Genomic DNA, 15,774 nt, shown 5'->3' with positions numbered 1-15,774 from the left:
AGGAGCGCGATTACAGACAAGGGATGTGCATCCACAGGAAAGGAACTTTGCTTTTGGTTTCTGTTTGCAGGATGTCTGCATTTCCTCTCCTACCTCCCTCTGCTTTTTACCTACTGTGACTGTCTTTCAATTTCAATAAACATGAATTCATTTGTAGGATGGGGAGTTGTGGCTTGTATCTCAGGGAAGGTTTCTTTTAAAAGGTGTTGTTTGCACATGTAGCTTTACAACACAATTTCTAAGGTGTTGAGTTCTCATCGCAAGCTCCCCCTCTTTGCCCCCAAACCATCAGGTCTTGAAGCAGGCTGAGAGAACAGCTTTATCCTCATCTGAAAAATAATTGTCACTGGAAAGTACTGACTTTGGGAGATGAAGAGGATCAGACACAGAGTAGTGACAACATTAAAAAGCTGCGTGGGAAGGTGGGCAGCAGGTAATGGGGAAAGGGTGCCCTTCAACTAAACCGCTCCTTGCTACCAACTGAGGAGAGAGCATTGCTTGTCTGAAAGTGGGTGGGAAAGAGCCTTTTATTTTTCTAAAAAGCTGACCCATGGGTCATTCAAAAGTGAACTCAGCTGTTATCCTATGTGCAGGACGAAGCAGTTGCTGCCTGGCAGAGCGTAAGGACAGGGGACAGGTGAAGGGCCGGAGCCACCCCAGTGACCGAAATGGGTGACAGCCCTTGCGCTGTTCGCCCCTTCCCACCCCTTTACTGGTCCAGCGTGTCTGCTCTTTTATGCTATTATCGTGGCAGGGTTCCATTAAAGATGGAAGAAGTGACAGGAAAAGTTGAGCAGAAGCAGCGTGCGGTGAGCAGCCAGCTGTCACCGGTTTGTCGTTACCTGCACGAATTCACGCCCATCTGGGTCAGCGCCTTGTCTCTGGCTTCCCCCTTGTTTCCCCCCCAAATGCTGCTTTGTGAGGTGGTTTTTAGGGGTCCATTCCAAGGACCGTCTCGCTGTATTTGCTTTAACTCGACCTCCTCGTTTCGTCCCCCCGAGAGGGGTCGGTGGGCCTCGCTGCCCCCAGCCGTTAGGGCCCGGCCGAGGGGCGCCTCCGCCCTTCGGCACCGCGGGGCTTCGCTGCCCCCGGCCCGTGCTCCCGCCAGCGGGGCCCGGCTGTGCGGGGCTCTGTCCCGCCCGGCCCCGCCGGGGGTACCTTGCCGTAGGCCGCCTCGGTCTCGGCGATGGTCCGGTCCAGCTCGCTGCGGGCGGCCAGGTTCCGCGCCAGGCTCTCGCTGGTGCCGACCAGCCGCTCGGTCAGCGCCCAGATCCGGCCCTGCAGCCGGCTGCGCTCCGCCTCCTCCTCCCGGATCCGCCCGTCCAGCTCCTCCCGCCGGGCGCGCAGCTCCGCCAGCCCTGCGCGGCACGGACCCGTCAGCCCCGGCCCCGGCCCTGCCGCCGGCCCCCGGCCCGGCCCCGCTCACCCTCCCGCAGCTCCGCGTTGTAGCCCCGCAGCGCGGCCTCGGCCCCGCTCATCGGCCCGGCCCGGCCCGGCCCGGCCCAACCGCCCGCCGCGCCCCGCCCCTTCCTGCGGCGCGGCCCGCATGGAGCCGCCGGCGGGCGCGGGGCTCTCGGCCGCCTGGCACACGCTCAGCACCGCGCTGGTGCCGCCCGCCGCCCTGGGGCTGGTGAGCGGGGGTGGCCCTGGGCCCGCGGGGCGGTGGGGGGCCCGCCGCTTCCCGCTCCCCTCACGCCGCCCCGCGCTCGGGGCTCCGGGCCCTGTCGGGACCGGCCGCCTCCGTGGGCGTGGGGCAGGCCCCGACCGGGCCCCAGCCTCGTCCCCCGCGTCCTGGCCGGTGCCCTCCCCTCGCGGGTCTGGTTTGCGGGCGGGAGCTGTTGGGGCTGGGAGTGGAAGCTGCTGGGGCTGCCGGCTTGGGAAGGGGGATCGGGGGGCATTTCCCCGAGGGGGGAGTTAGGGAAAGGCCGTGGGGGGTCCAGCCGTCCCCCTGTTCCCCATCACACCGGCCAGGGAAGCATATGTGCCAAAAAGAGGGGTGCTTCCCCATCTGTGCTGCAGCCTGAGGGAGCCAGCATCGCCTGAGAAGGGTTTTGCCCCAGAGCCTGGCATTTTGGGGACCCGAGGGTGGCTCGTGGCACTCCCGCCACCGCACGTGTCCCGCAGCAGCCGCAGCAATGGCCGGCGTTGGGGAGGTGGCACTTGGCTTCCGGCAGCGGGCTGAGACCCCAGCAGGGCTCCGCGGAGGAGCGGTGCCCACCTGGTGCTGTTTGCCAGCAGAGCCCGTGTGCGTTTGGCCCCTGCTCTTTGAGATGAGCGGTCTCTTCTGCCACAGATACTCCTGGAGAAGCCCTTACGCATGCTTAACTTGGTATCCCTTCCGCTTTCCAGGCAGCGCCAAGGTCCGATGCTGTGGGGCCGCTGAAGGATGCCGACCTACGCGCAGCCCTGGACGTGCTGCGGTCTTATGACCTGCACTCCATCGTGGAGGAGTGGTTCATCGAGGTGCTGCAGACGGACCTTCAGGCCAATATAGCTCCTGAGTTCTGGAACTGCATCGGCCAGTATGAGAACACGGCGGAGGAGCCCCAGTGCTCCTCGCTCCTTCTGGACGCGTTTTGTCTTCTCAAGCGCCGCCTGGACCCCTACCTGAACAGCCTGGAACTTCTGGAGAAGTGGACCAAGGCAGGCTTGCTCCTGGGGACCGGCGCTCAGATGCTACAGGAAAAGGTCTACACCATGTTCAAAGCTATCCTTTTCTTCTCCACCACCAAGTCCTTCCAGGAAATGATCCAGCAGTTCTACAGCCGCACTTTCAGGATATACATGCGGCAGTGGAAGAAAGGAGAAGACGGCACGAACGAGTGCGAGAGCAGCATGAGTGAGACCGAGCAGGAGAGTGATACAGAGGAGGGCGGAGGAGACAGCCCGCTGTGCGCAGGCTGCAGCAGCAAGAGAGAGCAGTGCTGGTGCCCCAAAGCCATGGAGCAGTTTCAGCAGCTCAATGACATTCTGTACGTAGGGTACGGGGTGGTGGCTGTCACTCAGAACAAGCAGGTAGTCCAGAGCGGGAGCAGCAGCAAGTTTTCTTGATACCTGAAAGCAGGAGGAGTTACGTGTGAGGTCAGGCTGTGTCGTGGTACTGGGTAGAGAACCTGACACAGCGTTTCTGCAGCTGGTTGCCAGCTGGTGGTTGAACTAGAGCAGATCTCTAGACAGAAAGTTCCTCTCCCTGGATGTGAGAGTATCTTCCCCTTGCTCTCAGGCCTTCTCTCCACAAAGGAGTGAACTCTTCTAAATGAAAAAGCTTTTGATGGCTAGAAAATAATGTTTCTAGGGAGGATGGGACAGCAGTAGTGTCATGTGTGGCATATGTAGTGCATCTGTGCGGGCTATCAGAGCTACACCTGCATCTGTGGAGCACAGAGGGAGGAAGGTGCCTTCAGGTAGTTAGATTTTCTTTGTTTGCTTGTACCTTTGCTTCCATACGCTCTGAACTGGGTCACTCTCTGTGTCTGCAGCCGCCGGCTGAATTTGCTGGAGAGAGTGAGCGCCGATGCTGTCACAACCATCTTGCACCGGATGATAGAGGAGAGGATGGAGCAACGATGCCGGGGGGAATATGAGCACTCCTTCCTGAATGAGTTCCAGGAGGTAAGGAAGGCACGAGGGCTCTTCCTTTGGGGATGCACAGCTGCTCCTGTTGCCGTTTTAGCAGCTCAGGCAAAAAGCAGATTCCACCTGAAAACACCTGGTCCAGGGCTGGGGAAGATGTGGTTAAAACTCCCCGTTTTTATTTATGCTAGAGGGGAAGGTTTGCTCTAACCTGTGCGTAACGGACCGTTGTATTTCACCTGGTGATGTCCGTAGTAATGAGGGCATTTTTGTGGTTCCAGTTTAGAAACTGAAGAGCATGTGGTGCCACCTAGCCTGCAGAAGAGCCTCCCTCTGTGTCGGTGGGCCCATCATTACAATTTGTGTGGCTGTTTTCTGTCCTCTGTCCAATTTTTCAGCACCCCTTTAAAATAGGAAGCGAGGATGGGAGATGATACTCTGGTGTTGATCTTGCTAGTGGGCCACATACGGAATTAAAATCCTTCCTCGCACCTACCCAGATGTTTTCCTGCTACCTTAAACAGAATTCCCACTGGCCTGTTTACCCACTATGACCTTAAAATAAAATTCTCTAGGTGATGGCTCTTCCAGGATACAGTCCTGGCTCTGCAGCCTTGCCCTGCGCTCTTTGTTCCTCGACGCGTGACCGTGCCTTTGCCCGCGTTGCAGAACAACGTGTGAAGCCAGGTTGCCATGCAGCCCAGGCTGCTCTCCGTGGTTGCCCTAGCTTCCTTGCTGTTTGCCATGCCAGCCGCTTTTGTCGTCAGCAAACATCAGCGGTCATTTTATATTTACTTCCCTTTAATTGCTGTGCAACACTTGCTTTCTTGGACCTAGTGTGAAATGCTTTTGGATGACCTGGAGATTGTTTAAGGACATTTTAAGGGCACCAGAGAAAATGCAACCGCATTCTACTTGTCAGACGTTGCAGAAGGTCCCCTTGCTCCCAGCTCCTCAGAAAGGCCAGCGTGTTTGGCCACAGAATATTGGAGCATGTCAGAATTAGGAAGAGATAATTTTAAGGGGAAAAGAGAAAAAAAAAAAAAAAAAAGCACAAGCCTGGCAAGCTAAAGGTAAAATAGGAGAAGTCTGAGAAGCAGCTTGCTGGAAGTAGAAGTGCTGACAGCAAACCCCCTTTTGAGACACACCAGCAGCAGCCTGCAGCGTCAGCTGATGTTCAGTAACAGGAGCACTCATGGGGATAAACTCATGGGGAACCTGAGCTGGTTTGATAATTGCGTTCCTTAAAACTGAGTTCCTTTGCATCCGTTGTAGTCCTTTCCTTTTGTCCTTTAGGAGAATTTTTTTATCAGCTTTTCCCCAGTTTTGCTCGGATCGATGCCCAGATGTTCTGTAGTTGTCAGGTTGGTCCTGCCCTGTAACTGGCAGAACTTGTGCGTTTCTTCAGTGTTTGCTTAGTCGAGCAGATGATTACAAATTAGCACAGTAAGCCAGACCTTGACTTCGTATTTTTGTTCAGGCTGTTGGAATCTGATTATCAAAAAATATTAATATCTAGTAGCTATTGATACTCAAATATTATCCCAGGAAGTACCACATATTTGCCGCTTCAAAGGGGAAATTTAAAAAAAAAAAGCATTTCTTTTGAACATCTGGATGTTATAGTTGAGTACCTTTGAAATTTGACAATTACACATTTCTCTTTAGAAAACTAAATCTCAAATATCAAAAATTAACCTTCTGATGCTCTCTATTCAGGTTTTTAGTTTATTATTCAGTAACCAGGCTGGAATTTGAGGTCTTGGTTTCAAGTGCCTGAGTTTGGTTGGCTGTCTGTGAGTCCTTGGGATGGCTTGCTTGCTCTTTGTTGATTTCAGGAATCATATAGAAATTTGGGGCCCAGGTGTTCACCATCTCTGTGCTCTCCCTCTCCTTGTGCAGTGGATTGAGAAAGTGATTGGCTGGCTCAGCAGAGTTTTTCTGCAAGACGGTGCCTTGGCGCGCTCCTCCCCAGAAGCGAGCAGCACCTTGAAGCGCTGGCGGTGCCACGTCCAAAGGTTCTTCTACCGCATCTACGCCAGCATGCGCATTGAGGAGCTCTTCAGCATTATTCGAGGTAGGTGTGACCCATTCAGTGTTCATTCACTCCTGGACTTGGACTGGATGAATGACAGATGTGTCTTCATCTCCTGGTGCACCACGCTGTCTCCTCTTGCCTTCCCACGGAGCGTGGCGCTGTTTCTAACCGCTGCTTGGTTTGTAGATTTCCCAGACTCAAAGCCTGCTGTGGAGGACCTCAAGTTCTGCCTGGAGAGGACTAACCAGAGGCAGCAGCTGCTCAGCTCCCTGAAAAGTGCTCTGGAAATGCGACTTCTGCATCCTGGTAGGTGTTTTTTTTTATCCCTGCGTATGTCATAACACTGTAAGGAGCCTGGGTATGAGCGGGAATCTAGTGGGAGCCATCGTCTCACTTTGTGTTTGATGCGTGAGAGGCAGTCGGGCTGTGCACATCGCAAGCTCTCCATGTTCGAGTGTGCGTGCAGCAGTATCTGATGATATCCCAGCCCCTTGCCTCATTTTTGCAGTACGGTGAGGAGCTGAGCTAGAAGTTCAGCTTTGATCCAGGTGGGTAAAGGCTTCTCTGCTGTCTGTGGTCTGTGCTCCTAATGCACGGTCAGGGCTCAGCGGGTTTATGGTGGTCTCTGAGCCTGCGTTTGTGGTTGGAACTGGTTTCTCAGACATGTGGATCTGATCTCTCCCTTTGGCTGGGGCAGTTGGGCAGCAAGCCCTTCGCCTCTGTAGCTCAGAGGGCTTGGAGCGTGCAAGCCGTTAGTCTGCTCTGGGACTCTGACACTCTGCCCCTCTCCGCTAGGAGTCAACACATCCGACATCATCACCCTGTATATCTCGGCCATCAAGGCCTTGCGGGAGCTTGACCCCTCCATGGTCATCCTGGAGGTCGCCTGCGAGCCCATCCGGAAGTACCTGAGGTAAGAGGCTGGTGGGGCACTCTTACGTGTCGCCTTTCCCTTCCCTTCACTCACTCTGTTTCCCTTGCCTGTTGGCAGGACTCGGGAGGACACGGTGCGGCAGATTGTGGCCGGTCTCACAGGAGATGCTGAGGGCTCCGGTGATCTTGCAAACGAGCTCTCGAAAGCTGACCCGGTGACGCTGGAGAACGGCCAGGAGAGTGACGATGACATCTCAGAACCAGGGGACTGGGTTCCTGACCCGGTTGATGCAGATCCAGGTTAGATACCAAGACCAGAAGTTCTGGTGGCCTGCTGTTTCCCTGGTGGGCTGTCATCTTGAGCAGCTCATTTGCTAGCCCTCTAGAGCTGAGCTGGGCTGGGGCAGGTCTCTATTCATCTCCCACTGTCGTTTGCTGGATTTCACTAGGAAAATCAAGTTCCAAGCGTCGGTCCTCGGACATCATCAGCCTGCTGGTGAGCATCTATGGCAGCAAGGACCTGTTTATCAACGAATACCGCACGCTTCTGGCCGACCGGCTGCTGCATCAGTTCAACTACAGCGCTGAGAGGTGAGGTCCAAGTGCCCAACCCCAGAGCTTTCTGTGGTAAAATCACCTGATAGAGGCACGCTGCAGACTTGGTCCTAGGAATGGCTGTTTCTGGAGCCAGGAATGTCTTTGGCCACTTCATCTGCAGGTTTGGGTTTGCATCTGGAATTTCACACGCTCACCTCTTCTTGGACTGCTTCCTGCTCAGTCCTGCGCTTGGGTTGCACTAATAGGGCAGCACGTCGGAAATTGGAGGCACCGACCCCCTCTGAGCTCCATCCCACACATTCTGGTGGCCCTCACGACCCACGCAGATTGCTTAGGGTCAGCAGGAAGTGTCAAAGTAAGAAGCTAGTGTGAGCCACGCCTGGGATGGGCAACCTCCGGCGAGTGGCTTGCCAAACGCAGAGGTTGCGCTGTGCTGTCGAGGAGGACGGCCTAAAAAGCTGCTGGCCTACAGAGGAAGTGGCTGTTCCTTACTTAGATGCTAGAAAGCATCCTGTTCAGATAATGTGCCTTGCAAGGCTTCCTACGAAGAGCACCCTCGTGCCAGGGACTAGCTTTTTCGGCTGCGTTGTGAGGGGTAGAGGCCAAGCCAGGCTCGTCTGTCTGAGGAGCCAGGTCTGATCTGTTGTTTCTCTCCTCAGGGAAATCCGCAACGTGGAGCTGCTGAAGCTGCGGTTTGGGGAAGCTCAGATGCACTATTGTGAAGTCATGTTAAAAGTAACTTTTTTTTTCTTTTTTAATTCAAGTCATGGGTGTTTGAGCTCCTTAGGGAAGGGGAGGGACTTGAGGAGTGACCCAAAAAGGGTCTTTTAGGAAAGTGGGGAGCTGATTTGTGACAGGCAGAGGTGCATTCCAAACCATGGCTGTTCTTTAAGCCCTGTGGGTTGGGTTATTGACTCTGGGGGATGGTTGCTCTGGTGCTGTTGCCTCTCCTGCCCTTCCTGCAGCACAGTATTCTGGCATTGGAGAGCTGGGCTCTTCTAGCTCCTCTAGGGTTGGGATGCGGGAGTTTAATTCCCTTGGAGCACTGTCACAAGAACACAGGTCTGGAGGGACTCCTGTGTAGGCTGGTGTGGAGCTGTAAGCCCTGCTCCAGCCTCCCCTGAAATGTTTCTGAGTATGGAGCAGACTTTCTAGTGAACACACATGATCGTGTCCTTCCCAATGTTGCTGTCATCATTTCGAAACAATGCTGGTCACCTTGTTTAAGCTTTGCCTTTACTAAGGGTTAGCACTGACTTGGAGGAGAAGGAACTGCCTTAGCTTCCTCTGCCTTTTCCAGGATATGGCCGACTCGCGACGCATTAATGCCAACATCCGTGATGAGGAAGAGAAGCTCCCAGAGGAGGAGAGGCCACCGTTCAGCCTCGTTGCCGTTATCTTGTCAAGTGAGTTCTGGCCGCCGCTGAAAGAGGAGAAGCTAGAGCTTCCGGAGCAGGTCAAGGAAGCCATGGAAGCCTATTCCAAGAAGTATGAGAAATTAAAGGTGAGGCAACCTTAACCCTCCTTAAAGGTGTATGCTGTTCAGACTTCGGACACATTCCTTAAATTGTAGCAGCTAGTACAGCTGTGCTGTTACGGTGGAATCCCAAAGTCCTTCAGGTGTGAATCGGGGTTAGAAGCTGCACTAGCTTAGCTATGGCCAGAAGAAGGGTTTATCTCTTTATGGCGTGCCTGCGTTGTTACAGTGATTGCAGTCAGGGAAGAGAGTTTTCTAAAATATGCCAGCATTTGCTAGTTAAATGGATACTGAGATGGAAGTTCTCAGGCATCTTAAGTCTGGTCTAAGCTTGTTGGCCTAAGTTCTGTAGTAGTAAGAGTGACATCCTGTCCTTGTTGGGCCTCTCTTCTTCGGTGCTCTGGCACTCTCCTCCCCTGTTTGTCCTCTTGAAAAGGAGCTGGTCTCATTTTAAGATTCACTGTTGGTCTGGAGGTAGGTGAATGTTGCTTCCTCTTCTGCCTGCGGTCTCTCCTGGGTTGTTCCATTCATTTCTGGAGGGTCCCTAACTCCATCGTGGCAGTTAGTTGAACAGAGAGGGCTAAGGTGCATCTTGCTCTGCGGATACAGAACGGGTTGGAAGCCGGAGCATTGGTCTGGAAGTCAAGGAGAGATCTAGGTCACTTCCAGAGCTGTGGTCTTGGCTTCCTCGTCCTGCAGCTTCTTATCTGGTGAGTGCAGAGCACACCTCCGGAGCATGCGTGATTCGGATACAGCTGTCATGCCAGTGTAGTTTGTGTGCACACACACAGATGGCTCTCTGCAGCCAACCTGGACACAATTTGGTGTCTCATGCCGATGTTCCATGGCAGATGCCATGAGGCCGGGAAGCTCACAGCTCTCGATCCCATCTCTTCTGCCGTAGCTGTGTGCCAGACATGGATGCCAGCTCATTTCTGTGCCTGCAAAAAATGAGTTAGGGGAGGATGCAAAGAGGACGCAGCCTCCTCAAGCACCCTCAGCTTTCAAAGCAAGCGATCTTTCCACATCAGTATCAGAAGAGATTGCTCCTCTTCCGAGGAAGTCCTGCCCCAGATGAGTGTTTATTCTCTGGCAGGAGTTTGTCCTGAGTGGCCCAGTTGGTCTTGCGGTATTTCCTCAACCTCTGCTCACCCTGCCAGAGAGCTGAGTGGCTGGCTTTCGGGCAGGAGAGGGGCACAGCTCCTGGGCAAGGGCTGAACAACGCCTTGTGCTGCAGAGGATGTTTCCCCTGGGGGGCAGGGGATGGCTGGTGGTGGCAGTGTTGGGTGGCTCATGAGGAGGAGAGCAGCTTTCGTACCTGGCAGAGGTGTACGGGAGCACAATTGACCCTGGTGATGAGGAGTGTTTGCAGTAACGCAGCACTTACTGCTTCCTGTTAGAAGATCTGCTGTGAGGGACTGCTGCTCCCTTTTCCAGGCCATGAGGACCCTGAACTGGAAGTACCACCTGGGCCTTGTGAGCTTGGATGTGGAGCTGGCAGATCGCACCCTCTCCCTGTCCGTCTCTCCCGTGCATGCCGCCATCATCCTGCACTTCCAGACGAAGAGTGAGTGCCGTGGCAGACTCGGCGTTGCCACCCGTGTCTGTGTGCTCCGTGGGGGGGTGGGAAGGCCACATTGCTTGGGTGGCTGCAGGCTCTGAGAGCTCTGGCAGCAGGACCAAGACCTGGTTCATGGGCTCGGATCTACCACAGGGCTCAGCGAGGTTCCTCCTCGGGCACAGCACCCAGCAGGGCCACAGCTCAGCTCCCAGTCTGCTTTCAGGCCGTCACTGCACGCAGCTGCTCGCTCCTGGCAGCGGCTCCCCAGCCTTCCCCATCCTCTTGTTTAACCCTGGCGGTGGAGGTGGGCAGGTGTCCTGTGCTTTTCTCCGATACCCGTGGTCTCCACAGGTACGTGGACCCTGACAGAGCTGAGTGAGGTGCTCAAGGTGCCCGTGACATCGCTGAAGCGTAAGATGACGCTGTGGCTGCAGCAGGGTGTCCTGCGTGAAGAGCCCCAAGGCACCTTCACCGTCATTGAGGAGGAGCAGAAGGACCAGGTGGAGAAGGTTGTTCTGATAGACAGCGATGAGGAGGGGGACTCTGCCATGGCATCGCAGGCTGACCAGAAAGAGGAGGAGCTGCAGGTACCCATCCATGCGTCTTGGCTGCTCGTGAAGCCAGCAGGATGGTGCAAACATCCTGTGCTTTTGGCTTTGGGGAGCCTGATTGAGGTGATGGATTCAGTTTGTACGTTGGATTTGCATTTTCCACTGCAGTGGCTAGTCCAGCGTGAGAGTTTTTTGAAGGGTGTAACTCCTGATTAACGCTCACTGGTGCAGGTGCTAGCACAGCCTTCAGAAAAGGCAACCCTTTGGGCATCTCTAAATGTGGGGTTTTTCAGTTTAAAAAAAGAAAAAGTCTGAGACATAATTTCATATTTGAAAACAGTCATAACTTATTTGGATTGACACAAGCAACGCTTTTTGGCACTTAGGCTGCCAAAAAGGCTTACCCAACACTAACAGCTGGCCCTTTGCCTTCTCTGTGTTGTGGTTCCTGGACACTTCCAGTGCTTTTCCTGCCCGTGTGTCATGCTGTGTGCGCTGTGCCACTGTGCAACACGCGGTTGTCATACTGGTGTTCATCCGCTGAGGGTCATGCACGTACCACACGTCAGATCCTGCTTTCTAGCTGTGTGTCCCAGCGCCTCATGCTGCTCTGGGATATTTCCTGTTTAAACACCGCACGCTCATGGCTGAGAGCAGAACTCGCTGCCAGCCACAGCCCCGCTTTTGGGATATGGCGTGCTGAAGCAGCCCTTTTCTTCATGGTTTGGATGTTCGCGTGGTTCACCGTTGCTTGCCTGTCCCCCTCTGCAGCTCTTCTGGACGTACATCCAGGCTATGCTGACCAACCTGGAGAGCCTGTCCTTGGAGAGGATTCACAGCATGCTGAAGATGTTTGTGATGACAGGCCCGGTGGTTACCGAAATCGATATACAGGAGCTGCAGGGTTTCCTCCAGAAAAAGGTCCGGGACCAGCAGCTCATCTACTCTGGAGGTGTCTATCGCCTGCCCAAGAACTGCAACTAGGCTGTGAGTGTCCCTGCTCTCCCCTCTGTGTCACTTCTCCGTGCCCGTGCTCAGCTCCTGAGTGCCACCCAGCTCTCTGCATCCTCCTGGGTGGTTTCTCTGCTCTGGGGGTTTGTGCTCTCTTCCCCAAACCGGTGTCCTTTTCCCATGGAGACAGCTCGGCAGCAGCCTGGGCTGTGCACCCCACAACTTCTGGGACTGGGCCTGCTCCCTGCGTTGCTTTCCCTCCCATACGTGAGGGTCTGGGCCCACTTCACTGGTTAATAAAAGCCAGCAGTCTCCTTTTTCAGATGGTACCAACTTTTTTCCTCTCAGCGCACTTGTAGCACCAGCCTTCCCACGCTGGAAGGGCAGGCGGGAAACCCCAGTCTGCCGGGCACCCTCTGCTGTTCCTTGGGCCTCCATCTGCAGCCCCGGGAGGGTTTGGGAGGGCGGCTGTTGGCTCCAGCTGCTGTCTGGGTCTCTCTGTGTGGCTAAAGCAGCGTCTCGCAGCTGCCTGTGATGAGTGAGACCCTGCACAAAAGCGAGTGTTTGTGCTGTCTCCTTTGACTTGTGCAGGAGGAAGACTCCAGAGTCCGCTTACCCTGGTTTGGGACTCTTAAATTGTGTGGAATGATTTTGTTGTGGGATGAGGAATGCTTTAGATTGATGAGACGTAGGAGTTCTTCAGGGCAAGCTGTTTAGTTCTGGAGGATAAGTCAGCGGATTATCCAGGCGCTTGCTTTACTGTGGCCTGAATATACGGCTCCCTTCCAGCACCGTGGCGGCTGCCCTCAAGGGTGCATCGTCTGGGTGTGCTTCAGAGGTGTTGGCACCACCGCGAGCAAGAGGGAGCGAGAAAGGATCGTCCCTGAGCTCCGATCAGCGAGGGAGCGAGATGGGGTCGTCCCTGAGCTCCGATCAGCGAGGGAGCGAGATGGGGTCGTCCCTGAGCTCCATGGGTCAGACGCCATGCCCCCAAGCTGGGTGTCGAGCAGTGGGTTTCAGGATCGTGTTCAGTCTCCGCTTGATAGCGTTCAGGGTTCCTCTGTCCGGCTTTCTGGGTGGGTTTTGCTCGGCAGGAGGAATGTGCTGGGGAAATCTGGCTTTTACTAAAAACTCGCTTTTTCTGGAGCAAGGAATGAGTTTCCACAGCCCAAGAAATCTTTCCCCTCCTCTGCTGAACCTCTGTCCCAGCCTGTGGGCCCTGCAGCAGCTGGAATTGAGATACCCAAGGGCCACACTTGAACACCAGAGCAGCCCATACCCCGGGCTGTGCTGCACAGCCGGGTGCATGAGAGACTTGTAGAACCTAGCAAACAACCTATATTTTAGTATTTAACCTTATTTTTCTGTGCGTAAAGGCATGCAGGTCCCACACTGTGGGCATCCTTGGTGCAGCCGCAGGCAGAGGGGTACGGTGTTTCTCTCGCCCTTGTGTGTGTTACGGCTTTTCCTCCGCGCGTGAGAGCACACGTTTGTGTTTCCCCACGGCACTCCACTCCAGACTCGTGGTCCTGTGGCACCAGGAGCTGGTCAGTGTGCTCTGTTGTGAGGCTTAAAGTGGCCCTTGTGCTGTAGGGGCTCTGTTTAAATAAACCCCAGTCTGTGAACGTGTAGGATGTTACCCCAGGTAAGCCAGGAAAGATGAACAGCAGCTGATCCCAAATCACCTCGAGCAGGGAGGGAAATCCATGCTGGAACGCACGAGGAGCCCCAGCAGACCGTGGTAGGACGCTGGCTGGATCTGTTGTCATCCGAGGTTGGGCGCGGTGGCCAGGACGGGGCACTGGCCTCGTCATCGCTGCCCCCGCTGGGCGATGTGGCTGGGGGCGTCCCTGGGAGCCACACCTGGGACCTGTGCGCTGAGGACACGAGACACAAAATCCTGCCGAACCGCAGCGAGGTCTCTGCTGCCTGCTCCTCCAGCAGGTCCTGGGGGGCTTCCCTTGCAGCAAACACCTCCTGGTGACTTCCCCACGCTCCCTCAAAGGCTGCTCGGCTCCTGCCCTTGCTCAGCTCTCGCTCAGACGCTCACCTGCCGCTGAGTAAATCAAAGCAGCCCGCAGGTGCCTGGGCTCCGTCCAAAACCCACGTGCTCTGGGAGGGCGGGAGGGAGCAAGATGTGCGCGGACATCCCTACGGGACACCACTTCCCTGTATGCGCTGCCGTGCGGAGCCCAGGGCTGCGCTTCGCAGCTTTTGGAATTTTATTTGTATTTTAAGTTATTTTTTATTTTAATTTTTTGAAATTTATTTTATTTTATTTTATTATTTTAATTTTACTTTTTCAGGAAAGAAAACTGTTTGAGCAAATGGAAGCGTCTGGAAAAGCAGGCAGCCAGGGTGGTGTGTGCCTGGGGTGCGCCATGCCCGTCCCGCTCTGCGCCTCGTGGCTGCCCGTCGAACGGCTGGGCGCGCTGCGGCTGTGGCGGGGTGGGGAAATGGTCCTTTTTGATCTTTTGAGATCAAACAAACCACCAGCTTTGCAGCTCCACGGCGGGGCTGCTGGCAGACGGGGCTGTCCCCGGCCACCGCGGGAGCCAGGGCCGGCTGGCGGGGCAAGGAACGCGGCTGCCAGTGACTCTCGGCTGCTTCAGCTTTGCCTGTCGATGCAAAAATATTTATTTGTGCACGGGTGCAGGCGGATCTGTTCCTCCTGCAGTGCTTCCTCAACCCCGCACTGCGGGGTGGTGAGCATGCCCCAAGCCGTACCTGTCCCGGCTGTGCCCAAAGCCGTGGTGGTGCCGCCGAGGCCGGGGCAGGGAAGGGCACGGGACGAGCATCTTTCCTGTGCTGATTTTTCCCACGCTTCCCCAAGGGATGGGCCTGTGGGGTGTGATGAGTTTGTCCATCCTGAGCCAAGAGGTGAGCTCTGCCACTGCCAAGGGGACCTGGCGCCGGTTCTCTCCCCGCGGGAGGGAGGGCTCCAGAGCCACCGGCTGAGTTGGAGTGTGGTCGTTTCAAAGTGTGGCAATGGGAAAAACTCTGATTTAATGAGCGCTTCAGTTTTATGGAAAGTAAAAGTCTTGAAGTTAATGCAAACAAGCTGAAAATGCAATTTTTCAGCCTGAACAGAGGAAGCTGGATTAAAAAAAATGACTCTGGGCTCTTCCCTGCGCCGTTTGCCGTGCAGCCGCGTTGCTTCAGGCCAGGGCTGCATCTGCTGGCCGAGGCGAAGCCCCGTCCCAGCTCCCTTACCTTTGCAAATCCCTTCCACTTTTAGAGGAAAGAAAGAAAAAAAATATTTATAGGTGGAAGAGGCGTGTAAAATGCCATTTCTTTACTCCTTAGAAGCTTGGAAATGGCTTCAGTTCCTCGGGGGTGTTTCACAGACGCCCTCGTTGACACCGTAAACCCTTTCTGTGAGCGCTGGTTTATGTGGGAGAGCGTTACGACGATTTTCTCTGATCCTCCCCTGTGAAACGTGTCGCTGTTTATGGCATCGGGGGGATGCTGGCAGGAGGACGCTGCGAGGTGACTGTCTCACCCACCACAGGAGGGAGCGGCTGTGCGCACTCACTGCTCTTCATCTTTTCCAAATTATTTCCCGAATTTCCCATTTTTCCCCCCAGTTTTCCACTTTTTTCCCAACGTCAAAAGCAGCGTGACCCCAGGGCCTCCCGGACGCGGCAACGCTTGCCGCTGGTCCCTGACCCTTCCCAACACCGGCCCCGACACCCACCCCGCGTGCCGCCCTGGTGCTGAGCCTGGCCGGCGCCGCGCAGCGCGACCACAACCTCCCGGCAGCCCCGCGCCGCCGCCGAGGCCGGCACGTGAGGGGGTGTAGCTGCCAAACCAATTTTTCTTTGCTTTTTTCCCTTTTTTTTTTTTTTTTCAATTGTTTTAGTGAGATGGGGATGGAGCTCAGCTGGAGGAGAAAGGAGCAGTGGATTTCAATTGGGTTTTAGGAGCGGTCGTTGGATCGGCACTCTTCAAATGGCTTTAAAAAAAGAAATTAGATCAAAATCCTCGTTTGCCTTCAAAAAGAGCGCTCGCCTTCATGTACCTTGCTCTATTTATAAACTGTTTAGAAGGGCCACGATGACCCAAGCAGGATGCGGCGTCCCTCCGAGGGACGTTCCCCAGCCCACGGATAAACTGTTTGGGTTATTTAGGTCGTGTTAAAGCGGGGCTGCTTACGAAGGTTGGAAATTTTTGCTAAGCGTGAGGTTGGGGA

The 15,774-nt window shown here is 55.0% G+C and overlaps 1 protein-coding gene across 1 annotated transcript; it reads left to right on the top strand.

Annotated features, from left to right (window-relative positions):
- Positions 1-1,164: 1,164 nt before the first annotated feature.
- Positions 1,165-11,904, top strand: ANAPC2 (anaphase promoting complex subunit 2). The gene is made up of 13 exons (XM_086763835.1): positions 1,165-1,630; positions 2,350-2,972; positions 3,480-3,612; positions 5,476-5,650; positions 5,798-5,917; positions 6,407-6,524; positions 6,603-6,784; positions 6,934-7,075; positions 7,702-7,777; positions 8,343-8,546; positions 9,957-10,086; positions 10,432-10,667; positions 11,403-11,904. Exons 1-13 carry the CDS (start codon positions 1,187-1,189, stop codon positions 11,613-11,615), a joined length of 2,796 nt encoding a protein of 931 aa, XP_086619961.1. The 5' UTR covers positions 1,165-1,186; the 3' UTR covers positions 11,616-11,904.
- The last annotated feature ends 3,870 nt before the right edge of the window (positions 11,905-15,774 follow it).

The sequence above is a fragment of the Chlamydotis macqueenii genome, chromosome 20, assembly GCF_036417535.1.
Source record: "Chlamydotis macqueenii isolate bChlMac1 chromosome 20, bChlMac1.mat, whole genome shotgun sequence".
Lineage (NCBI taxonomy): Eukaryota > Metazoa > Chordata > Aves > Otidiformes > Otididae > Chlamydotis > Chlamydotis macqueenii.
This window is presented reverse-complemented; position numbering and strand designations above follow the sequence as displayed.